Source organism: Mytilinidion resinicola (genome assembly GCF_010093595.1).
Source record: "Mytilinidion resinicola strain CBS 304.34 unplaced genomic scaffold BDZ99scaffold_11, whole genome shotgun sequence".
Lineage (NCBI taxonomy): Eukaryota > Fungi > Ascomycota > Dothideomycetes > Mytilinidiales > Mytilinidiaceae > Mytilinidion > Mytilinidion resinicola.
Window position 1 is genome coordinate 537,993 of NW_022985447.1, and position 24,283 is coordinate 562,275.

The 24,283-nt window shown below is 52.2% G+C and overlaps 5 protein-coding genes across 5 annotated transcripts; 2 read left to right on the forward strand and 3 right to left on the reverse strand.

Moving 5' to 3' along the window:
• Positions 1-349: 349 nt before the first annotated feature.
• On the forward strand, positions 350-2,752 carry BDZ99DRAFT_463731 (uncharacterized protein). Its single transcript, XM_033720136.1, has one exon. The coding sequence runs from the start codon at positions 424-426 to the stop codon at positions 2,296-2,298; it is 1,875 nt and encodes a 624-aa protein (XP_033575843.1). The 5' UTR covers positions 350-423; the 3' UTR covers positions 2,299-2,752.
• A 163-nt stretch (positions 2,753-2,915) lies between these two features.
• On the reverse strand, positions 2,916-4,008 carry BDZ99DRAFT_488727 (uncharacterized protein; the record flags this gene model as incomplete). The annotated part of the gene is made up of 2 exons (XM_033722929.1): positions 2,916-3,353; positions 3,568-4,008. 2 exons carry the CDS (start codon positions 4,006-4,008, stop codon positions 2,916-2,918), a joined length of 879 nt encoding a protein of 292 aa, XP_033575844.1.
• A 5,863-nt stretch (positions 4,009-9,871) lies between these two features.
• Positions 9,872-11,505, reverse strand: BDZ99DRAFT_418362 (NAD(P)-binding protein). Its single transcript, XM_033716852.1, has 3 exons — positions 11,320-11,505; positions 10,815-11,270; positions 9,872-10,725 (listed from the first exon to the last, which is right to left on the reverse strand). The coding sequence occupies exons 2-3, from the start codon at positions 11,139-11,141 to the stop codon at positions 9,985-9,987; spliced, it is 1,068 nt and encodes a 355-aa protein (XP_033575845.1). The 5' UTR covers positions 11,142-11,270; positions 11,320-11,505; the 3' UTR covers positions 9,872-9,984.
• Positions 11,506-11,961: 456 nt separating this feature from the next.
• On the reverse strand, positions 11,962-13,676 carry BDZ99DRAFT_499251 (GroES-like protein). Its single transcript, XM_033723646.1, has 4 exons — positions 13,364-13,676; positions 12,947-13,317; positions 12,486-12,897; positions 11,962-12,438 (listed from the first exon to the last, which is right to left on the reverse strand). Exons 1-4 carry the CDS (start codon positions 13,448-13,450, stop codon positions 12,118-12,120), a joined length of 1,191 nt encoding a protein of 396 aa, XP_033575846.1. The 5' UTR covers positions 13,451-13,676; the 3' UTR covers positions 11,962-12,117.
• A 288-nt stretch (positions 13,677-13,964) lies between these two features.
• On the forward strand, positions 13,965-14,814 carry BDZ99DRAFT_389089 (NAD(P)-binding protein; the record flags this gene model as incomplete). Its single annotated transcript, XM_033715610.1, has 2 exons — positions 13,965-14,093; positions 14,149-14,814. The coding sequence occupies 2 exons, from the start codon at positions 13,965-13,967 to the stop codon at positions 14,812-14,814; spliced, it is 795 nt and encodes a 264-aa protein (XP_033575847.1).
• Between the last annotated feature and the right edge of the window lie 9,469 nt (positions 14,815-24,283).

Genomic DNA, 24,283 nt, shown 5'->3' on the forward strand with positions numbered 1-24,283 from the left:
GTCACACACGAAGGGAAATGGCGCAACGAGGTGGGATGGATGGAGTCATGCGAGATCGGCGTCTAAAAAAATATCTGGGGAAAGGAACAAATATTCGCCGATGCCGGGCAAAACCAGGGGGGAACCTTACATTGGGACACCAAAAAGTTCACCGCGATCGTCAATCCGCATCTTGACACGAGGCCTCTTGGACACCCTCTTCTCTTCTTTACATCTTTTCTTCGCGTCTCGCTCACGCAGCCGCTCCCTTTCTCCACTGCTACGTCCGCTTCTTCTTCCATTATCTCAGGCCGCGTCACTCCCGCCAGGGGGCTTTCGGACTGGACGTGCACAAGACGTGGCCGTATCCTCTTCATTGAGTGACTTCTGATGCAGAATTAAGCCATCTGCGCCCTCTTTCTCCATTGATTCCAGTCCGCCATCATGCCTGTTCAGCGCACCTGCTGTGGGCACCCTTTCGTCCTACGAATGCCGCCCCGACGATTCCAATTACTCTTTGGCGTTATAACGTTTATAATTTTCTCCCTAGTCCTATTCGGACCGCCATCCGCTGCGGATATACCTACTGTCGAGGAGCTCAAAGAAACCATCAAGAACCCAAAGCTTCCGAAAGTCCCTTCCGTCCACAACCCCTTTGGCCAAGGGGCTCACAAGTCGCCCATTCAACCAAACAGCACTAGTGGCGATGCCACATGGTTCTCTGATTGGACATGGAAGAACCCTTTCTCATCATCCATTACTCTGGACGAAAACCGCGCGGTCCTGCCGCCCTTGACCAATCGACCGCCGATATACACATACTATGAGTCGGGGAAGAAGCAGGACGAGGAAGTCTCCAAGGCAGAACACGCGCTGCTTCTGGCATGGAGGCGGGCTTGGTGGGCACAGGGTTTTAAACCACAGGTTTTGTCGCGCGCCGAGGCTCAGAAGAACCCACTGTACGAGTCTTTGCAGCGCCTTCGACTGGATTCTAAATTGGAAATGGAAGTCGTAAGATGGCTGGCATGGGGCCACATGGGAACAGGAGTACTCGCAAATTGGCTTGCCTTGCCGATGGCCTCTCATGATAATCCTATGCTGGCCTACCTCCGTCGAGGGGAGTATCCCATTCTGAGTCGCGTGGACACTCTTCAGAACGGCATTTTCTTTGGAGAAAAGGCCGCGATCAACGGTGCGATCAAGAAAGTCCTGGAGGATTCTATTTGGACAAATGTAACCGCGAACAAGGATAAGATCGAAGGATTAGCAAAGGACGGTGGTGTAATGATCAACCTTCTCGACAAGGAAACACTGGACGAGGACAGAAAAGCGGACGGCATAGCCTTCTACGACACGAATACGATTGTTTCAAAATACAAGTCCGTCGCTGAAAAGATAACCAACACCACGAACCCCGAAGGGCTAAAGAGCCTCGCAACGCTCATAAATTCCCACCTCCACTTAACGTGGCAAGAGTCGTTTCCATCCGGTGTCGCAATTCTCAAACCCCTTCCCGAACACACCACTGCTCTTACCGAAGAAGCTGTCGACATCGCTCGGAACCTCACTCAATGTCCTGACTCCCCTATCGTGGCATCCTGTCCCCCGAACAGACCGAAATGCAAAGCGTGTGTCTCCTCGAGCCGAATGCGCATGAAGCTCCTCCCCCACTTCCGCAACGACACTACCCTGTACACCATCGGCTCCGTTCCGCACCCATATACCCTCACCAGCCTCCACTACACGCGCGACAAGATCGATAAAACCTTCATCCGTCGCAAGGCGGAGCGAGACATGTGGATATTCGCCGCCACCCAAGAAATCCTCGGGTCTACATCATCGGGCCAAAGACGCGTCGTGCGCTTCAAGGAAGCAGTCGCATCCCCTCGGACAGCATCGCACTCTCTCTGGCTCACCGCCGAGCGCGAGTCGCAGGTCGATTTGGACTGGATATTCGGCTTCAACCTCCCTCAGTCATCGTGGAACGGCCAGTCGGAGCCCCCTGTGCCAGGTCCGGAAAGGCGGCCTCCCCCACCAGAAGAAATCGAGGGCGTGAAGAAGCCGCAGGAGAATGAGCTGCGGATGGAGAAGAACAGGCTGCGGAAGGCGAGAGAGGCGATCAAGAGCAAGGATCGCAGGATGCAAGAAGCGGTCGGCGTGGTAGAGGCATGGAATCTAGCAGATACAGAGGCGTGGCGGTTCGCGAGAGCCTGGAGTGCGCGCAGGAGGGTGGAGCGGAGGAAGTGGGAAGAGGAAGAGCAGGGGTTCGCGGGGGCGGAGAAGAAAGCCGGTGTGGGTGGCGGGAGGTGGGAGGACTGAGCTTGGAAGCTCAGGCGCGTTGTGTATTATACGGGATGCGTTTTTTGCGGGGGCGTTGGGGTTTGCGACTTAAAGAGCTGGGTTGGGGCGTTAGGGACGGTCTGCGCGTTCCTATTCGGAGTGTGGTTGGCATTAGATATACATCTGAAGAACGCAGGAAAGAATTGAGATTCTTCTGTTTACTTGAGCGCCTTTGCCCCTGTCCCCGTCTTGACGTTGTTCCTCGTCATAGTGAGAGTTTCGAGGTCGTCAACCATTCCAGTTCACCCCTTTCGAGAATGGAATAACGACGCTAACGGCAACTTTTGAGCCTTCCTCCGAGTCTTTTTGAAAAGCTTTCAAATGACCTCACACAATGGCACCCAACTGTACGCAGACCGTCTCAATACTGTATTCAGTTACTGTGCCAGTAACAACCGCGCCATGAAGCCGTCAATCAGAACTCATGTGGGAATCGTTACCGCCCCCATAGACGCCAATGGTTGTACACACAGCGTATCCTCCAAACCCCTTTTCCCGCCCAGGAATAAAAACGCCTTATCCGTGCCCATGCCGCTGAAAATGCAAATATCGCGCCCACCAGCCAGAGGGCCCCTCGGAACGATATTAGAGCAAGGCTATATAAGATAGCCCTCCCTAGAGCCAAGAGCACAGGCCCGAACCAGCCAGCGCTCCCACCAGTTTCGCACGGCCATCACCGTTGCGCGCCCGTCATTGTGTCCGTCCTGGCCGGCGGGATCGCCGAGGATGGCGGAGAAGAACCAGAAGAATGCCGCTATCCAGCTTGCCACAGCGACGCCTACGGCAACGAAGGGCGCAAACAGCTGTACGATGACGAGCATGGACGCGCTGTAACGATTCGGTCGAGCTCTGGATTGTATGAGGCGTAGTTGCTGATTTAGCGGAGGGGCGAGGAATATAGCAAGCTGTTCGTTGAAGCTCGGCCGAAAGCTGCAGAAGCGAAGGGGTTGGAGTATGCAGGTAATGACGATTGCGAGTAGAGTCCATAGCATAAGAATGGTTGAGACGACGGCGCAGGGTGCGGCGAGATAGAGCTATAGAGCCTGGTTAGCTAGCTTATCACGACGATTAACAGCTCTGTTGTACACTTCTGCGGCTGTCTGAGGTGTCCCAGCCATTGTACTGAGTGTTCAAAAAGATGAACATTACAGTTCTCAGAATGGCATGCAGCGTCTTCTCGCAATGGTAGGATAATGTGCACAGATCTTCTCAGAGGCAGTGTCATGACCTTGCACGGAATGTACGTACGTTAACCCGTAAGACATCCATCTCTGGAGCCTCGTCGGGGTGTCCCTGACCGGAGGTGCGTCTTCGTTCCGGATCGGACAACGATGCGTGGGTTCGTGATGTCCGTGGTTGGGGGCTCTGTGGGAAGCCATTCTGTTTTTCTGGGTCCAATTGGGCCCGCGGGGGAAAGGTGATGCTGGGATGCGATGTCCCCTCTGTTTGCGAGTGTCTGGAAGCGACGGAGACAGGGCTTGGCGGAGAAGAGACCTTGGGCGAGAACGGGTGCGATATGACCGAGTCCCGACTCGGAACAGACGAATGTATTCGCGGCGAGCGCGAGTATTCTGATACAGGCGTTCCATAGGCGTAATTGGGCTGATGGGGTGCGATGAAGGGTGCTACGCAATGTCCGTCGTCGGGAGCCATGGCCATGGCAGGCCGAGAGCGCGGCGGAGCAGCCATAGCGGAGAAGGTGCAGTCGTGGCGTGCGGTAATGGTCTATGGTTAGGGTCGCGGCGGGAGAGATGGGGAGACCATGATATAGATGGTTTCCCCTCAGGAGAGGCTTGGAACAGAGGTTACATGCCGTCAACCACGAAGTCTCTCTTGGAAGGCAGCTTGGCACTCCAGGCTCTTTCGACACTTCGCCCGCTGCCAAGGCTGCCGAGGGCTTGGTAGTGGGTGTGGTTGAGGGCGGTGGCCAATGGCGAGGCCTGCGCGGAGGAGGCCTTGCGCGATTGTCATTTTGCGACCAGCACGACAAGGCTGATGCAGAGCGGACAAGACGGATTTCCCGGCACGCCGCGCATGCGCCGACAAACTGCGTGCACTTGGCCGCTTGGTGTTGTGCGCTGTGTTTGCTCGGCCGTCAGGTCACGGTCGCGGCGCCAGCTCCATCGGGATCGCCAAGGGTCGCCGTGCTCGCTGGGCGTCTTTGTGATACGTCCGCTGGCCCTTGGGGCTCCTTGGGGAGGATACTTCCTCAGCAGTCCAGGCGGGTGCGTGATGCCCAGGCTTTTCCGCCCAGTGCTCAGGATGCAAACGTTTCAGGCCCAATCGCGCCCCCTCGTACAGGCGTGCCGTGTGACTGCGGCCTGCGCATGACGGAAAGCCGGTGTGCCCGTCCGTAGTAGAAGAGTGGCCAGTTCCAGAATTGCTCGCTATTTTCGTTGCATTTTGTCTTTGGGTCAATGACGCTGTGTGAGGCTCCAGAGGTGTGCCAGCCGAGGGACGAGAGCTTGGTGGCTTGGCAGGCTGAGATCGGTGATGGTGATGCGACACAAGGGCTGAATGCAGGAGGTTAGAGATAGCGAAGGCGTGAGCAAGAGCAGGGAGCCCGAATCTCACGATGCGGTCCTGGTGTTGAGTTCCAGCAGGCTTGCCGTCGTCGCCCGCAAAGACACGCCATCCAAGCGTGGGCTAGCTCTCGTCACGGGACCTCGTATTAGCGTGTCTCATCTCCAGGCGGCAGCTGCAACTCCACTTCAGCTTCAGCCTTGCCGGTGCCTGATGCTGCCTCCCGCTGCCTGCGGTCTTCGTATAGAATAATAACGCTCTCAACATTTGGCTTCGTTCTTCCCATCCCCTCCCTTCTTCCTTCATCAAGCTTGCTCTCATTGGTGAGGCTATCACGCACGTCTTCACTCCTCCGACGTCTACCGCCTGCTCACCGTCAACAATCCTTCATCATTATTGACGCGCCTCCCTTTTCCTCCTTGGCTCTGGCACTCCAGCTTGACCTTCTCATTTCAAGTCAATTCTCGCGTCTTCCCCCCCCTCCGCCAGCAAACATGGCTAGCACAAGTGCCGTAAACCTGAGGGAGGAGATGGATGAACTCGCAATCCGCGGACAGCGCATCGCGTTCGGCCTGATGACAATCAACAATGTCACTGCTGATCACAACGCCACCCTCAATTCCGTCGCCTCCAAGCTTTTTGCCCTTGTCGGCGTGTCCAATGTCTTGAAGGGTCTCCTTACTGTTGGATCCCGTCCCAAAGATCCAATCTTACCTCTCTTGGGTTCGAAAGATCTTCAAGACGCGCGAGAGGTGCTACAGATGTGGAACGTCGCGCTTTTCAACGTCGGGCCACTCATCACCGATTCAGATAACCACATCTATTCCCAGAGATTTCCAGGCCCTTCCACTGGCCCACCTACCTGCCATTTTCCTGAGATAGCGATGGCAAATGCAATCGTTCACACCTCGGATTGCTTGAGAGGCCTCTCTCTTCTCGTCAGTACTGCACGTATCGAAGAACTTCGGCGACAATTGAGCGGTAAATTTTCGAATGGGTAAGTGTTCAAGTTTCTTGGCTCATACAATACCTTGGGAAACAGTCTGTACACTCTTGCCTGCCACTGTCTGAGGTACCCCGGCGCATTTTGAGGAATTCAGAAAAAACCTACAATCCTAAGCAGCGCAAACCAGAGCGGATCCAGACGCTTTTCATTGACCTATCTTGTCGTCGTCTGGGTAGGCTCATATATCAAAGGGTTCGAAAGAGACTTCAAGGAAGAGTGTACAGACATGGGTCTTAATTCTGTAGCATTCTGGTAACGACTTACTAATATCGCCCTGCAGAAATAACACCCTTGAGAGCGATTTGAGAAAGGAATTGTACAGGCTCGTTGTAACTGCACAGAGCCTCAGACGCCAAAATGATCGCACGTCCGTGCTCGGAACCGGACCGCCACTACTCCAGTCTCAGCCGTTCAGTGGTGGGGTATTTGGGAATCAGAGCCAAGCCCCATCTCTGGTGAGCTTGAACCCCTCGCAAACCTACACCGCCGTCGATATCAAAGAACTTCAGCACCCACGAGGATTTCGAGGACGATATGGAGAACCCGACTACCCATTCATGGATAATCGACCATTTGTCCAGCTCAACCCGCCAGAACTCGGGTTGACGTTCGAGAAAAGCTTTGAGGAATGCGAGTTGGAACGAAAAGAACTCAGGTATGTCCACCTTGAATGCCTGTGAAACACGTATAGTCACGATCTAACTACTAACGCTTGCCACAGCCGCAAAGGAAAGTACCCTCAACCAGCAATGTTCTCAAATTGGCCACCTGTGTTCACCAAGAACACTGATCAAGGCCTCCAGAAGGATCCTGAGAAGGTACCCGAGAAATCCGATAGCAAAGCAGAGGTCACAGAAACTATCGAGAAAGGCCTCGAACAAACAACGAAAGAAACTGGTTTGACGCCTAGGTAAGCAAACAATCTACATCGAAAAAGATCACAGGCTAACTTGATCAAATAGACTCCATCGTGAGGTCTCGGTCGATACCCACTCCGAATTCGAGGTCCTCTCACACTCGGAAGCTAGGGTCAACACGCCAGGCACTACCCGCGATAACACTCCAGTACCGGAGCCGAGCACTGGAACAACTGTGAAAGAAGAAGTACCCCACCAGGATCAGAAGACCCCCACACCCGTGAGAAATGCAACTCGAGATTCCAATGAACCTCGGTCGATCAAAGAGGAAGTTGTTGCCTCTGTCGAAAAAGCAGAACCTGAAGAATCTCTAGAGGCCTATATGCTCACTCCTCGTGCTGAGCAAATCCACGATATCGTCGAATGGTCCGCCAGTATACTCAAATTGCCTCTGGGACGGGAACAAATTGATGCCCATGTGAAGGCACTGGGCGAAGAGTACTCTGTGATTGACACGATCGCAACCTTAAACCCTGGAGAATGGAGAACCATCCGAGCCTATACCAAACCACGAAGTGGAACTGTAGTGTCTATCCAGAGATCTCACAAGGTCACAATGCCTACTATATTCGGCACTTTCGACATCCCCTCGCTCATGTTTGTCATTAAGGTCCCTAAGGCCCCTGATAGTCTACGATTTGGAAACAATGTCCCCATTGCGTCCGAACCGACTTCTCGGTTCGGCGGGCTTCAGGGCGACCTTTTCGGCCTCGGCCAAACCAACACCCAGGCTGGTGGTCTCTTTCGTACGAAGATAGACGAAAAGGAGAAAATCGGGGTAACGCGACGCCCGGAGTGGGAGTACAATGATCAATCACAATTCGGAGCTAGACCATCTGGAGGACTATTTGGTCAACCCTCGACCACTAGCCAATCTGCGGCTCAAAATGGATTCTCCAACACCGAAAGGCCAGGTGGGCTTTTCGAAACCCACCAATCTACAGGTGGTCTATTCGGCAACCCCAGCAACAGACAGCCGTCGCTCTTCAACAACTTCAGCAACGCTCAGCCGTCGCTATTCGGCAATACAACATCATCAGCTGTCGACAACACGCAGCCGCAGCTCTTCAGCGGCTTCAACAATGCGCAGTCGTCGCCCTTCAGCAACTTTAACAATGCGCAGCCATCGCTCTTCACCAACGCTGATAGCACCCAACAGCCAAGAGGGCTTTTTGGCAATCCAGAACCATCAACTAATGGGAACCGCACGGCATCGCCCTTTGGCAACCCCAACAATACGCAACCGCCACTCTTCGGCAACGCTCATAACGCGCGACCATCGCTATTCGGCAACGCACAACCAATAGCTTGTGGTAATCCCCAGCCATCGCCTTTCGGCCAGCTTAACAACAACCAGCAAACAGGGGGGCTTTTTGGCTCATCATTTGGAGTTATTCCAAAACAGCCAGCACAACAATTTTCTTGCTGGGGAACTCTTGTCTCTAAGCCTGCTTCAACCTCTACAGAAAGTTTGTTCGCGAACTCTAATGGAGCCGCAACGACCAGCAACACTAGCAGCGGAGGTTTCGGTGCCAACTTCGCTAGGACGGCTGCCCCAAATACCATCACAACCGGTTTCAGGTTCCCTGACTCCGCTCAGCGACCTACCGACCCCACCACTACAGCCAATGCCGATTTGTCCCACACCAAAACTACAGATTCGAAGGAGGGACCTCCCGCGCCCTCCGATCCTCCCCGCGTAAACGCACCCGCCGAAACGCCATCCTCCACCTCCGCTCCGTCCACAGAATTGTTTGACTTCGAAGCATTCCTCCGCGCGCCGACCCCCCCTCGCCCAGCCGCATCAAGCCTCCCCAAATCTACGCCACATGAACCCCAGTCCAGGCCCTCCCTCTTCGGGACCCCGTCCATGCCCGGTGCGGAAAACCCAAAGCCTTTCGGCACACCGCCCTCCTCGGGCCCGTTTGCGCAATACGCCGGCACGACTTCCGCGTTTGTGACCTCGGTGCCTGAGAAGCAGGAATCTGTCTTTAAGAGGAAGACGAGCGAGCCGGTACAGGTGCAGGGCGAGGAGGGGGAGTTTGGGCAGGCCAGCGGGGGTAGTGGTAGTGCGGTTAGTTCTGCGCAGACGGAGGCGTGGAAAGACCCGTTTGCAGATGAGGTTTCGACGCCGCAGACGAAGGAGGGGACGCCGCAGACGAAAGAAGAGACTTCGATGAGTCGGGAGGAGGAGTTGTTGAAGGAATATGGGATTACTGAGGAGCAGATCGCTGCTATAAGGGCGCTGAGAAGGCAGGCGAGGCCTAAGAAGAGTGGATAGCTCGGGAATGCGGGGGGTAACGGGGCTGGATTGATGTGACGCTGGTTTTGTGAGATAGGGCACGGGTGGTAGGGGGTTTAGTGGATGGTTCGATCTAGGGGGTTATCGAATTGGCGGAGGCGGAGGGGATTACGGTTTTGCTAATATGCGTGTGGATTTTGGGTAGCGTGGCTTGGGCGCTTTTGGAATGTGAGAGGGTTAGGGGTGTGGGTTGGATATTGGATATTGAAGAATGAGGGATTTATAGTAACTTGAGATGTTATGACCGGGAGCCGTTCTGTGCGTTTTGAGAGTCGGTTCTGGCATGCCAGTACTACAGACTGTGAATTAGACGGTTTCTACGATGGGGCAAGGCCGGAGCGTGTGAATCAGACGTTGAAAAGGGGAAGTTGCAGTGAGGGGCGAAGTACTAACGGGCGCTAGTCCCGTGCGATTTTGATATCAAAATCAGCTTTGCTGTTGCTCGACGCTTTGAATTACACCATGGAATAAGGCTGCTTTATGAGGGTGCGCGAGATGTATGAACGGGAGCCAGTCCGTGCGATTTGAAGTGGATTTTGGCATACTTTTGCTCGAGGGTGTGAATTAGAATGGTTTGCAATGGGAACAGCTGGAGCGTGTGAATCAGGCCGTGGAGTTAGGGGAATTTTGGAGGGTGTAAGATGTATAAACGGGAGCCAGTCCGTGCGATTTGAAGTCAGTTTTGGCGCACTGTTTTGTTCGACGTTCTGAATTGAACGGATTTCCGGTGTCTATGATCGACATTTGATCATACCAAAGCGGCCACACAGCGCATAATAGGTTACAGAGAACAATGTGATAGATGCCAAAATCGCGCTCTAAATGTCTCTAGTCTATCTATATAATCAAAACGCCGTTCCATGCCTGTTCTTAATTTTCACTTCCCTCTTCAAGTCTACGTCTAACTATGAGATCGCCTAGATCTGCGCCTTCTCCACCCGCCTCCCCGTCTCATCAAACCAAATCTTCTTCCCACTCCTCAAGCTCTCCTGCAGCGCACACCCGATCGCAACCGCCTGCACGGCGCCCTTCAGCTTGAACGGCAGCTCGGTGTTCTCCAAGCACGCCGCCGTGAACTCGTTCGCCTCGACCACAAACGCGTGTTCGAAGCGGCCGTAGTAGTTGGGTGGGATCTCGCGCCTTATGCCCGTCGACTCGGACAGCTCAACGAGGTTGGTCTGGGGGTTCGCGTTGACGGTGATCTTGCCCTCGGTGCCGATGATCTCGGTCATGTCGTGCTGGCCCGCCGCCATCATGCGCGAGCTGTAGAAGTACGCGATCTTGCCGCCCCAGAACTCGACGACGCCGACGCCGTTGTCGACGTCGCCGTGGGTGCGGAGCTCGGGCTGCACGGCGGTGATGCCGACGGCGTAGCACGACTTGACGACGGAGTCTTGGCCGAAGAACCAGAGTGCTAGATCGATGTCGTGGATGTTGCAGTCGACGAAGATGCCGCCGCTGAACTCGGCGTAGGCGACGAAGAAACCTGACGGGTCGAGCTTGTCGCAGGTCTGGGAGCGGAAGACGGAGGGGCGGCCGATGGTGGAGTCGTTGACGCGGGCGAAGGCGTCGCGGTAGGAGGGGTCGAAGCGGCGAGAGAAGCCGCAGAGGACTTTGAGGTGGGGTTTTGCGCGGGCGGCGTCAAGGACGGATTGGGACTGGTTACGTGTTAGTGAGAGGTACGTTGGCGAATTTTGACTGAAGACTGGATGGTGACGGAATGGGGCGAAATGGGGAAAAACCTCACAATTTCAACACTTGTGCTCAACGGCTTCTCGCATAGAACGTGCTTGTCGGCGTTTATAGCCTTGATGGCCTGCTCGGCGTGCACAGTGGTGACAGTCGCAACGACGACGGCTTCGAGGCCCGGGTGCTTGAGCATCTCATCGTAGTCGGTGTAGATCTTGGTGCCAAAGGGCACGAGGTTCGTCTGCGCCCAGGCGATTTCGCTCTCCTCGGGCGTGAAGGCGGCAACAAGCTCAGCTCGCGGGGTGCGGTTGAGGAAGTGCAGGGCGTGACGGGCACCCATGCGGCCGAGGCCGGAGACGGCGACTTGGAGCTTGCGAGGACCCATTGAGGTAGATTTAGGGGGAATTGAGGCTTTGAGGGGAGGAATTGGAGAGGAATTGGGTAGAAGAGGCAGAAGAGAGGGCTCAGAGGATCTGAGGAGGCGAGCGAGAAGGATATGGAGAAAGTGACGAAGCTATCTCTATCAGTCTCAACGGAAAGTGGGAGCGGTGAGCTGCACGTACAGTAGCCAGTCGAGCTCAATTTCAATCACCAGGGATCGTCAATGCTGGGTTTGCGGGAGAAAAAGGGTGGATGTGGAGGAGGATGGCAGACTACAGCAGGCGGACGAATTCGAGACTTATAGCTTTCACCAGCAGCAGCAGCCAGACACGGTACATGCACGACGAGAACACGTCTGGCTGCACTTTTTCTCCCCACCTGCTGGCGAAGCTCGGTCCCTGCCCTCCCCAAACCTTCCGTAGCAAAGCTCCCCGGCCGTTGAGGAGCTCCGTCCCCGTTGCGGCCATGGCGTCGTCAAGAAACAGAAATATTCGGCTAACTCCTGCGCCATGTGGAGTTGTAGTGGAGTCCCTGGCGCGCATCGTGGCAAGGGGTACACTCGGCGTATGACCCCGCCGCGGGGTGAATGGCGGGGAGCCCGATAATATCTGCGGGTTCTGGTCGGCTGGAGAGTTCACGATGGGCAAAGTTGCTGTTTCGAGTGGAGGGTTGGCTGAAGTTGGTGCCTGGCACATGATCCCCGGAAGGAGCTTTGGCCATTATCATAACTCCGAGTTTTGAGCTGTCTATTTCCGTCTATCGTGAGGCTTGGATGCTTCAGACCACTTTTGGCATTTCCAGATCAGTCACTTGGGGCAGACTGTGTAACCACGCGTCGTGCCGAGTTAGGGGCTGCGCATTTGCATTTGGCACACAGGAGCACCATCCACAGCACGGCAGGACGGTCAGTGTAATGGCACAAAGCTCCAGAAGAAAGATATGTACAGCTCAGTGGTCTACGAAGCTAAGAGATGTTGACATTATAGACGCGCTTTGTCCTCTTCATCCGTCTCAATGACCACCTTGATGACCAGCTTGCCATCCACGTCTTTTGTGTTGCCCGCCATGTCGAATGCCTGCACGGCCGACTCGAGTCCCTTGTACCTATGCGTGACCAGCTTTGAGAAGTCTGGGTAGTCTGGTCCCTTCTTTGACACAACTTCAATGCCCATGGGGTACGTATTGGCGTATCGGAAGACGCCGACTAGATCAACTTCGCGGAGTGCGGCAGCTGATATGGGGAGAGTTTGGATTGGCGTACCCATGCCTATTAACATCACTTTACCACCAGGGCGAGTGGCCTGTGACATTAGCTCTCGAATTGAAGGGTGAAGGAAGGCCGACTTACAAATATGGCTGCTTGGAGACACGAAGGCACTCCAGTGCACTCGAACACGGCATCAACCTCCACTGCAGGCTGACCGCTTGACTTCTTTACCTTGCCAATTTCAGCTGCCGTCTCTTTTGCTATGGCCAGATTCTCCTCGATGGTACTTCCTCGCTTCATAGGGACCGTGTATCCCTTGTGTGCAAACGCGTTGTTTACCGCGAAGTCCACGCGCCCGGAATCAATGTCAGCTATTATGACCGTACTCGCGCCCGAAATCTTCGCCATTGCGGCCACCAAAAGACCCACCGCGCCTGCTCCGAAGACTAGAACTGTGCTTCCAGTGGGAAGATTTGCTCTTCTTGTGGCGTGAATTGCTACACCAAGCGGTTCTAGAATTGCTCCAAGGTCTAGTGAGACATCGTCCGGTAGTCTTTCCAATTAGCCTCCGAGTGACTCAAATGATGGAAGAAAAGACCTACTTGTGACACCACGCCGCAGGATGGTTGATTCTGTCTTGTAGTGTACCCTGCGCGTGAGGAAATGCTTTTGCAGAGCTCCTGAAGCTCATAGCTTTGCAGATGTTATACCTCCCCTCTCCGCACCTGTCACACTCTCCACAAGGCAAACCGACTTCTAGCGCCACCTTGTCCCCAATCTTGAAGTCTTTGACCGATGAGCCCACGCCAACGACAACGCCTGCAGATTCGTGGCCTAGTGACATGGGCTCTCGCACCATAATGTCGCCATTGCGGTAATGGCGGTAGTAATGGAGATCAGAACCACAAAGACCAGTTGCCCGGATCGCTACCTGAAGCTCGTCTGCGTTTGGTGGAAACAAACTTCTGCTTTCCTACATAATGTCAGAAGCTTCAGCGCCGAACGAGCATGTGACGTACAATCCTCAAGTCTTTCGCGCCGTGTAGCACTGACGCTTTTATCTGACGCCTGGTCTGCTGCGTGTCAGGCGACTTGGTGGCAGACATGTTGGAGGATGCCGAGCGTGAATTGAGTCTGTTTGGCAGTGATCGTGGTAGTAGTGTTCTAGCAGAAAAGTAGAAAGCATCAGCTGTGAACAAACTTCAAACTTTTGAACAACGCGCCCCACGCGCCGAGGGCCCGCTGCTTGACGGACGAAACTACGGATGGCCTCGACGCAAGCCCGCTCTGAAGGGTGCATGCCGGGCCGCGGGGTTTCTTGCCTCTTGCGAGTGGCAATAGGGACAATTGCGGTCGCTGTCGGCGAATGAAGCGGGACATCAGACACCGACGATCCACTCGCGATGCTCTCTCGCCCAGCTGCATCACCCACAGCACCGCGGCCCGGTCAGCCCACGGATTAACTGGCGCCGTGCCACCCGTTGAAGAGCTGCCCAGGTACACGCGCCCCGATGGCCCTGACACCGCGATTAAAAGCATTTCATGCTCATGGCTTCTGGTCGTCTTCAGCAGATTCAACACCAGATTGACCCGAAGCGTCCCACGACTAGCACCAACACCATGACTTCCGTACAGCAATTGTTTTCGCTAGAGGGCCAAACGGCTCTCGTCACAGGCGGCACGCGAGGGATAGGTCAAGCAATGACCCTCGCCCTGGCTGAAGCTGGCGCAGACATCCTCCTCGTCCAGGTACGCATTAGGTTCAGCAACCTCAAAAACCAGCAGTAGACACTAAAATACCCAGCGCGACACGTCCAACCAGTCCACCAAACAAGCCATCGAAGCCCTCGGTCGCCGCGCAACCATCTACACCGCCGACCTCTCCTCTCCCGCCTCCGTCGCCGCCCTCCTCCCCTCTATCCTGGAGAAAGAACCCAATACCCGCATCTCCATCCTCCTCAACTGCGGCGGCATCCAAAAGCGCCATCCCTCTCACCAATTCCCCACCGAAGACTGGGACGCTGTCATCCAAGTCAATCTCAACGCCGTCTTTACCCTCGCCCGCGATGTGGGCGCACACATGCTCGCTCAGCCCGCAGACCTTCCCGGCGGCCGTCGGGGGAGTATCATAAACATCGCCTCTCTCCTCTCCTTCCAAGGTGGGCTCACGGTCCCCGCCTATGCCGCGTCAAAAGGCGGTGTCGCACAGCTCACGAAAGCATTGAGCAATGAGTGGGCTGGGAAGGGCCTCACAGTCAACGGGATTGCCCCGGGGTATATCGCGACGGAGATGAATACGGCGCTTATGGAAGATAAAGAGCGTGCCGCAAGTATATTGGCGAGAATTCCGGCGGGCAGGTGGGGACGGCCGGAAGATTTCAAGGGCGCGGTGGTGTTTTTGGCGGCCGCGGCGAGTGCGTATGTTAGTGGGGAGATTTTGACGGTGGATGGGGGCTGGATGGGGCGGTAGAGGGGGATTTGAGAAAAAAAAAAGTAAAGGTTTGGATGATAGATGAGTATTAGGCTTTGACAATGGAGCTTTTGGTTACTGGGTAGGTCCTCGTGGGTTGCCCTGGTGACTGGTTGTTCAAGAAGTTTGAGAAAGCCATATGATATGCGCCTTGAAGAAAAGGGAACGACCTCAGAGCTCAGAACGACCTCAGAGCTCAGAATCGCTGCCCATGACCGACAGCTACTCGATGACCTTACGTTTCTGCGAATTTTTTTTCCCTTTTCCTGCAGCTAGATGGGGCGTATTGTGGACAACTGGTCAATGCCAATTTGGACACCGTTCATATTTGCTGGTCTTCCCTTTCGCTTTTCTCACTCGCGTATGACCTTGAGGGACTTCAGGATCTATCAAGTGGCCTTCAAAGTTAATGTCAATGCCACAAGCTCTCATATTTGCCACCATTCCCTCCTACTTTTCCCGTCTGCGTATGACCTCAAGGGTCTTCAGGACCTATCGACCGACCTTAGAACCAATGTCAACTTCTTAACCTCTCATATTTGCTATCTCTTCATCTTAATTTTCCTACTCGCATATGACCTCGAGGGTCTCCATGACTTATCGAGTGACCTTCCAAAAGACATTCGAAGCAAACACGATATACACGTGACCAATTTCGCCGTCTATATAACAGCCCTGAATCTCATCTCTAGCATCTATCTCATCAGCTCACTGCAAATCACACTCTCTTATACTCATTTTCACACTTATATAACTATACGAAGAATGCCAAGTATATCGATCAAAACGGCTCAGGTAAGCTTTCACACAGTGGTTGATTTCGAGCTGCTTCTGTTTAGCGACTTACTAATTGCCTAGTAGAAAGGCATTCCATGTTTGCCCGCTTTGCTCCGGCGCCCAGGTCAAATTGACTACAACCCCGCCCGATGAGAGATTGGAGGGCCGGCCGTCCATTTGCGGTCGTTTAAAAACGGAGATCAACCCATTCAATGGTTCCGCGCGGCCAATCGGAATTTCTTTAAAAAGAGGGAGACGAGTTCTATATGGCTTTGCGCAGCGGTTCTGGGATCCCTTGCTGCAAAATCTCGCCGTAGAACGTTGATGGCTCGTGTTTCTGCTTTCGTCAGGAAAACTAGTCGAATCAAAACATCCTAGACACCATCCTGATGGCTCGTCCCTCTGCTCCTGCTTGGGGATTTCGTGGAGCAAAAACCGTCGCGCAAACAGACCAATGCTCCGCCTCTCTGCTCCTGGTTCAAAGATCGGTCAACTTCGGGATATATTGGCCTTCATTTCCTTTGCCCGTCTTTTTGTTGCCGTCCGGGAACCTAGTCGGATCAAAATAGCTCTGAGGAAGCATTGTGGATCGTTCTCTTTTCCGGTCCGCAATCATTCTGTGCAAAACGAATTGGGAAGGAGAACGATGGGTCGCCTTCCGTTCCTGTTTCCGCGGCGCCACTTGGTAGATTCGGGACTGGAAAGGACGACCACGTGTTCGCCGGCCATTTCGCTGCCCTGGTGATCAAGAATCGCTTTCCCGCTTCTTGTGAATTGGCGTTCTGCTTCCGATGGGGATCCGAATTGCTCAAAATCGACAGGTCGACTCCTTATGGCTGGGCCTCGATTCCATATATTTCATCACGATCGAAACAGCTAGCACTCCAGCATCATGGTCTCCTCATTAATCTGGGTGGGGCTACACTATAGATCTAAAAGGTTCTGAAGAACTATGAAACGTCTCTCTGGCGATGCTTTAGCTTGGTCTACCTATACTTGTCAAGACTATCCATGGAACCAAGCGATGGTAGCCTGTGCTGGTCGTGATAATTAAAAAGCCATCGCATGGCTAATCATGGATTTGCCGATCGAGAGATCAAGACATAAAGATCAACGGTGCAACACTCAGTCGCAGTTCGTCGGAGTTCTCTTATATCAAAAATAACTTACCGCCTACCCCATGGATTGCTTCCTCCGACATCAGACTAGGTTGATTGCACGGTCAAAATTGGACTTCACGCCGTGGCATGGTGCCAGTTCTGGCTTGTTTAAAACAATTAGCGGGATGAAATGATGGCTGTCTGTGCTCCTCCGCGGATCTCTGAAAAGAAATAGATACCCCCTTGAAGAATCCGCCTGTCAATATTTCACACCCGATGGTCCAGCTCTTTGCATCTGTCCGCTGGTGTGCCTTTGCTGCATCAAAACTGGCGAGATTCGAGGGTCATGGATCTTTTCTCCCGCCTTCAGGTTGGCTCGATTTTGTGATCAAAAGGCGACGATATGCTTTACTATGGTCCCCGTCCTGGCATCGTTCTGGCTCTGGCTAGGTGGCATACATTCAAACACTTGACCCAAGTTCATGCGATATCATGGATTTACCGATTTTAAAACCTATCCCCACAAGGATCAATGGTCCAGTAATTCGCCGCCGTTCGCCAGCGTCTTCTTCATATCCAAACATACGGACTCATCACTGCTCGGCTCCATTCTTGCTCACTTGACACCACTGTGTGGGATGTCCCGGCTGGCAGGTAGTCGGTCAGTCAAAAGGCAGTCCGATCTCTACTGCATCGACTTTGACATCGGACTCGAGTTCTGAAAGCCCCTCAAGGCACCCCAAGCAGCGGCACACCTGTGTGCATAAACTTATGACTGGTCTCTGTATTCCTCTTCATAACAATGTTCGAGTCGTCTTCTTTGCTAGTAGTATATATTCTCTATAGAAACGATGCTATACAAACTCCAAGCAGCACTGCGTCATGGCAGAAGCTGCCGTTCTCAGAGATTATATCATGCTTTACACTACGTTGGAGGTTCAAAAGCGACGCTTGGAGGCACACATGTTCGGTGGAGACCAATCTTCCGCATCAGAAGCTTGGCACGTCCTTGAGAGTATAAAGCTCCTACCAAGGCTCCTATGGCCAGCTGTTTGCTAGCGCATTGCAAAAATGCGTGGTTGGATGAGGTCATGGAAAGCGGTCAAAAACTTGCAAACAGATGGTCAAAGCACACCGTGGCTTGGTTCAAAAGCACTAGCGCTGGCCTACTATGACCTCCCCTCTGGGCAGGCGGAGGGACTACGATAGCTTTCAAAAGCTATCGGAGAAGAGTACGATATCCGACTTCCTCTTTTCCAAACCAGAATCTTTTATATACTTCATTCAAAGTCCTATATTCGCAATCTTAGATGGCGGGGATCCGAGAAAGCTGGTTGCAAGCCATCAAAAGACAGGATCTACAACGACTATGCGTCGAGCACCGCCACTCCTTGAAGCGTTTTCTCGTGCGTCTGGATACCTGGATCTTGTTCAAAACTCTAGCGCAAGGAGCCCATGATACTGAGATCTTGGCAGCCAGATCATAGGTCGTGGCATGTTCAGAATAGGTACCGGGGATGTCTGATGACCTCCGGCTCGAGACCCAGTGAAGGCGGACAGGACTTGCCGGCTCAACAGTCTAGAGGTCCTTCTTCCTTGGATTGCTCCTCCCGATCTCAACAATGGCACTTTGCAAATGCTTGACCATCCACATCCAAGGCTTGTGTGCAAGCACATTCTTGATGGCAAAACTCGCGAGTCTGGAACTTCATGTCCTGTCACGCTCGTTCGGATCATAGCCCGTATATTTTATCTGTCGATTTTTATATCTATACTTCTTCCCCAAAGCGTCTTGTAAAAGTTGATCGCGCTACTTCAAAATGTCGAGAATCCCTCCCCAATGTAGGTGTTCGAGCCAATTCCTGGGAAGCCCTTGCATCTTTGGGCTCAAGCTTGTTAAAAGAGCGATTATACCAATCTGATGGAGGTAGTCCTCCAGCATCTTGCTCGACTTCCTCGGTGCATCAAAAGCATGTGGAAGGACGTGTATGCTGTCAGCTCTGCCTCTGTGAGTAGAGCTCAAAATAACAATCACCTTTTCCTCAAGTGTCTCTTTCAGGTTTCTCTCTTTTGTATTTCAGAGAGGGTTTTGAGCAAAGACTTCGACACCTTGCCCACGAACTCGCCATGGCCCATCGGAAATCAACCTCTTCGATGCATTAGGGACTACCGCTTTCCGCTACGAGATGAAATGAGAAGGCTGCTCCGGGGGGGGAAATCATAGCACTTAAATCGTCCAAGTGACCGCACCTACGAGCGAAGGGGTGCGAATTGATGGCTCTTGTGCGGGTAGCCAGTTTCAAATGAACGACATAGTGACCGAATGTTGCGGAAATTTCAAACAGTCATGCACCAGCACCGCATGAGCACAGACTATCTGCGGGCGGGAGCTTCTGAAGACTGAAAACTGTTCAAAAGCTGAAGGTACTCGCGGCGATGCTCGTCCGGAACGGTGCGAGGATCGAAACAGGGACAAGAAACAGCTAATGTCGGTCACTATCTGTCGCCTCGCCAATTATACTTCGTCTCCTCACGTCAAATGGCGTATTCAAGGTAGTAATGTTGGCCGTTGCCGATCGCTCCCCCCTTACCATTTCACTTTTTCCCTTTCACTGCTCGCTCCACGAAATTCCATTGATAAAGGCATCTAAATGAGGGTCATGAACACCGAATGTTACCATGGAACCAGAAAGAGGAGGACCCCCTACAAGCAGCTGGCCTTTCCGTGGCGTAGGGGATAAATAGCCGCTACGGTGAAACTAACAGCTTGCCTATTATAACTTCTGGAACGATTTCGTTCTATATACACCACTAAAAGATCAACACTGCAGGAGAAACCATCTAATGGAGTTGTCAGTCCCGGACTTCTGGTTTTACTGTTAGCATCGACCGGAAAGTAAATCCGCGAGTGCCTCGTCGTCATGGAGGCTAAGTCAAAAGCGGAAGCGGCCCGCATGTATGGACCAGCGCCTGGGTCAAAATCGCACGCACAGCACCAAAATATCACTGTACTTTGCGGAGTGGTCGTGCTACAACAATGCTCCGCGGTACCGCAATCGGAGAACAGACTGTGCCATGGAGTGGTATATACATCCAAAACCTTGATCCAAAACAGCTCATGGCCGGAGCTGGACATCTGGATCATGGAGTGGTGCATCAAATCTTCTCAACAACCGGTTCATGTGGGAGCTCGGATTCTGCGTCTTCTGTTATAAATGTTATAGTTGGTTAAGAAATCTTCTAAAGTCGCAGTTTCTTATACGATCAGACCCTAAATTAGGGAAGAAAAGCGGAGAACATCGTTGGATTTGATGCTGTGGGGGCACTTGCAAAGTCGGGCCACTAGAGGAGTCCACTGCTGTCGACTGATGTAAAATGCGCACGAAATGTTCTCATGTTCTCCCGGGCCTCGGCTTTGGAACCCATCCACGAGATCTGGATTATAAAGGACAAGGTTGTAACCCATGACTGAGTCCCTGCGGCCGGCAAGCCTCGATCCAATGGACAAAAAACATTCTTGAAGAGACTACGATGACCGAGACTCGACTCTGGGAATTCGACGACCCCCGATTCACCGCCACAGAGTTCAAATCTCCTCTAGGGTTATGTCGAAGCCCACTGACTTGTTAATATCGTCGCTGCTAATTCTATATACTACTTTCTTTATATCAAATAGCAAAACAAGCATTCATCATGGTTTTGCCCAGAGATTCCCTTTTCGCCGGACAACAGACCGCAGAACTAGTGATCTTTGCTCGGTATCTAGAGTCAAAAGAGGAAGCGGCGCGTACCTATAAACCAGCGCCTGGATCAAAAATTTGCACGCAACACTCCCATGAATGCGGAACTGGCATCTGGATCAAAAGGCAAACTTATGACGCTCTCGCAAGATGTTTCATCCTTTCGAAGCCCGGATATGTACATGTACGACTCGGGGCTTCAGGAAATATCCAAGGACTTGAGCGAAACGGAAGCCCATCATTCTGAACAAATATCAAATCCAGGAAAGCCCGCTCTAAGTAGTTCGCGGTGTCTGGCAGCCATGTGGAGACGGCGTCAAGATCTAGCTATCGCTTCTCTGTTGTTGTCTCTGGCCTTCAGCAACCGGCCAATGGCGACGAAAAAGGCCAAGGCACTATCAAATTGACTGTCAAATGGATGCGATGTTGTTGCCCTTGGACCAGATTTCTGTCACTCTCCGATCGAAGCGGAGATCGTGGAGAACAGATCAAAACAGCCAGAAGTCACCAATGTCGGTTCCTGGTCTTGTGGAAATCTCAGTCGCGCGGTATATACTGGAGAACTTCAAAACTTGTGTATAAGCACATCTCCGGGTGGGAACAGGGCATCAAAGATTTTTTTACGGAGGAATCAACAGTCACTAGAGAAGCAAGCAATGTCAGCCTTCGATCTCGAGAAATTTGATTATCCACACGAGAACTTTAAAATTAGGCACATGAACACGCAATGTCTGGTTTTGGATCAAACCGGAAGCAAGGGGTCACCAATGGAGAGCATAGTCAAACGCCCTGGACTTTTATTTCATTGGTCTCCGGCTCCAGAATCCGGTCAGCGACCCGTTGTATACCTTGGGCCTAGAGTGCTAGACAACATTCAAAATCTGCATAGCGACGGTGTAATGTCCTTCCTGCCGGCTGCATAAGTCTACTGAGTACAGTCAAATGTGGCGACCGCGACAAAGAAACAAAAAAAGGACAGTTACCTCTGCCCATGCTTTTTCCGAGTCCCAGGTCTACCTACCGAAGAGTCCAAGCCGTACGGATATGTCACGAGATATTTTTTTAAAAAAAAAAAAAAAAAAACCTGCCGAAGGCGATCGACGGGTTAAGTCCAAACAGATGATCGCTGTAAGCGTGTCATGTAGATTCCAACCAACCCACACGAGCGATCTTTCAAATACCGCGACCAGGAAATTCCATGTGCAGTTGAGATTGTGCCGATATATCAAAATGGCGGGCAGCCTACATCATGATATTTGGTCCTGCTTCTCGAAAGACTCTTATCCTACGGATATATACTGGATACGTTCAAATTCCGCCTGGAATAAGTCTATGTGGTTCCCTTGAATCAAAACCCTACAACCGGTTCATCCATGTAAGAATTGACCGGTCCCAACGCAGTGATGCTTCAAAGTGGTCAAGGAGGACGACGATGTAGGAGTCGATTCGGGGCGGCGCCTCAAACATATACGAGCTAGAATCAGTGAGCTTGCGGGATCGCATTTCGTTTCACTTCCCACCAGTGTACCAGAGACATATCAAAATCAATGGCACTATCGTTCCATGTGTTCAGATCAAATCAAACGAGCTGTAGGGACACCACATTTGGAGACCGAGCAGTCTGAACGCAGCGACGGATCAAAACGCAAAAGTTCTTCAGGCCATCATCAATGTGGGATCGGAAGCGTGGGCCAGCACGTAAAACGTCCCAAAAGATCCCTCCATGGACTTTGATGTATACTAGAGGCCACCGCAATCATCTATATTCCCACTCCTTTATCTTCTTTCTATATCAACACGTAACAAGGCCCACTACTATGTAAATACCGACCTGTCCGGGCCGTTTAAGTTTTCAAAACCATCACGCCTACCACTCGATGGAGCCAAGTAGTGGCGAGCATCATTGGCTTGCATCAGGCGTGAGACGAGTTCTCCATGACTGTCTGGAAGAGCGGGATCAAAAGCCTACTATCAACAGCCTCATGGGACGATCTTCAAAATGTCCCATACACAGCACCCATGACCATCCGCATTCCTGCGGAGTCAAAACCACCGTCTTCTTTCTTTCATGTGAATAAGGACCAATTCAGCCGCAGTCATCCTTTCAAACTGGCTGGGGAAGAGCCTCCTGGGATCAGAATTCTAGATTTCACCAAGGGGCTGCTTAGAAGGCTGCTGTCGCCACTTCTCATGGCACTTCGGGAAAAGAGAGTCAAACGCGATGGACTTCAGCAAGATGTAGAGGACCTTCAAAAGCGTGCGGCCATCGGGTGTACGTCCGTCCGTGTTCTGGAAGAAATAAAAAACGTGAGATGATGTGGCTGATGTGGAGACTGACTTGTTCCTCTGGTGAGCCTTCAACAACCATGTCTAACGAAACTGATGAAAGAAGAGCTGTGGGTAGTATCAAGAGGTTTCGTCAAAAGTAGGCAATGAGGCCATTTATGGCAACGCAGAAACAGGTCGTCAAAATCCCATGAGGCCCCGTTCGATGTGGAGGACTGCAATATGTTCGAATTCAGACCTCAATGTTTGCCCGTTGATCAAAATCAACACCAAGATGGTCGCATGGAACCAGAACCAGGGGCAGCGCCGTGAAATTGCAGCACAATTTTGCCGTCCTTGAACCCGTATGATTGTGGAATCAATGATGTCCGTCCACTATACCGGCCGAGTCATCAAACTTGAGGTATACATTTTCTTATATCTATCAGCATAACCGAATATAACCTTCAAGATTCCGTAGAAGAACCCTGAATGGAACGAGAACCGCAATGGAAGAGTTTAAAATAAAATACCGAGTTTTACAGTGCCCGTCCTTTTCCGGAAGAGTGGCCAGACCTATTTCTATACATACGTTTACATCGACATCAACCAACAAGTCTGCCTATATTTCGCAAAACCTTCGCAGCGCCTCTGCCATGGATCTAGAATCGCGAGCAGTGTTCTGGAATTGGCTCAAACCATTGGTACAGGCATCATATGTGCTGTCGTGCAGTGTGCAGAAGAAGATAAAAAACGCGCAAATCGCCCTGCTATGTCGCGGAGCCTCAGAATTCAAATCCGCAAATTATAATGGTTGCTCGTTTTCCGGAGTTGTGGCCGAGTTTATCCTATTTCTACTCGTATATCAAACTAAAAAATTACAGCCTAGTATATCCTTTAAAAGGAGTGGAATATTCATTGCATGAGACCGGAGCCTGGGTCGTTTCGAGACTTGTGTCAAACGAGGCATACTTAAGCTATCATGGCAGTTTGTGGAAGGGGGATATCAAACACCCAGACGCCATATACCATGACAGAGCATTGCAAAATCTACTGCCGACAACAGTGATGCCCGTCTGTTCTCTGGAGGCGTGGCTAAACTTACCTTCCCCATACTCGTATATCAACCAAACATTACAACGGAGTATATCTATTAACATAGTACAAACAACACTTCCATGGACCAGGCTTGCGTGCTGTGTCGAGGACTCGGCCAACATCAACACTATTCCTAATCCTCTACTATGGGACTAGTGAGGAGGCGAGTCGAGGGTTCTCTCAGGGGTGCCATCCACTGCAAGTTTTGCCCAGACGAGCGTTCTTTCAGAAGTACTCTGGGGATGATGTTCATTCATCTGGTTACGAAACACAGCCTGCTCACAGTTTATAACATGATCTTCGTTGGGCTAAATCAACTCTGATGATTTCTGGCCGGAGTAGAGGAGCTTCAAAATGACCGGCCCTGCACTTCCATGCTCGTTCGTTCTCCGGAGAAGCGGTTTTAAAACAGAACAAGGTCACTCGTGTGTGGGAGAAGGGGATCAAAACCCAAGACAACGACGACCCATGCGGAGGAGCTGGAAAACG

Coding starts and splice junctions, on each gene's coding strand:
- BDZ99DRAFT_418362 (XM_033716852.1), bottom strand. CDS start 11,141: ATGGGTCCTCGCAAGCTCCAAGTCGCCGTCTCCGGCCTCGGCCGCATG. Junction 10,726..10,814: donor TGAGCACAAGTGTTGAAATT/GTGAGGTTTTTC, acceptor ACACGTAACCAG/TCCCAATCCGTCCTTGACGC.
- BDZ99DRAFT_463731 (XM_033720136.1), top strand. CDS start 424: ATGCCTGTTCAGCGCACCTGCTGTGGGCACCCTTTCGTCCTACGAATG.
- BDZ99DRAFT_499251 (XM_033723646.1), bottom strand. CDS start 13,450: ATGTCTGCCACCAAGTCGCCTGACACGCAGCAGACCAGGCGTCAGATA. Junction 13,318..13,363: donor GCGCGAAAGACTTGAGGATT/GTACGTCACATG, acceptor GACATTATGTAG/GAAAGCAGAAGTTTGTTTCC. Junction 12,439..12,485: donor GTCTCCAAGCAGCCATATTT/GTAAGTCGGCCT, acceptor CTAATGTCACAG/GCCACTCGCCCTGGTGGTAA.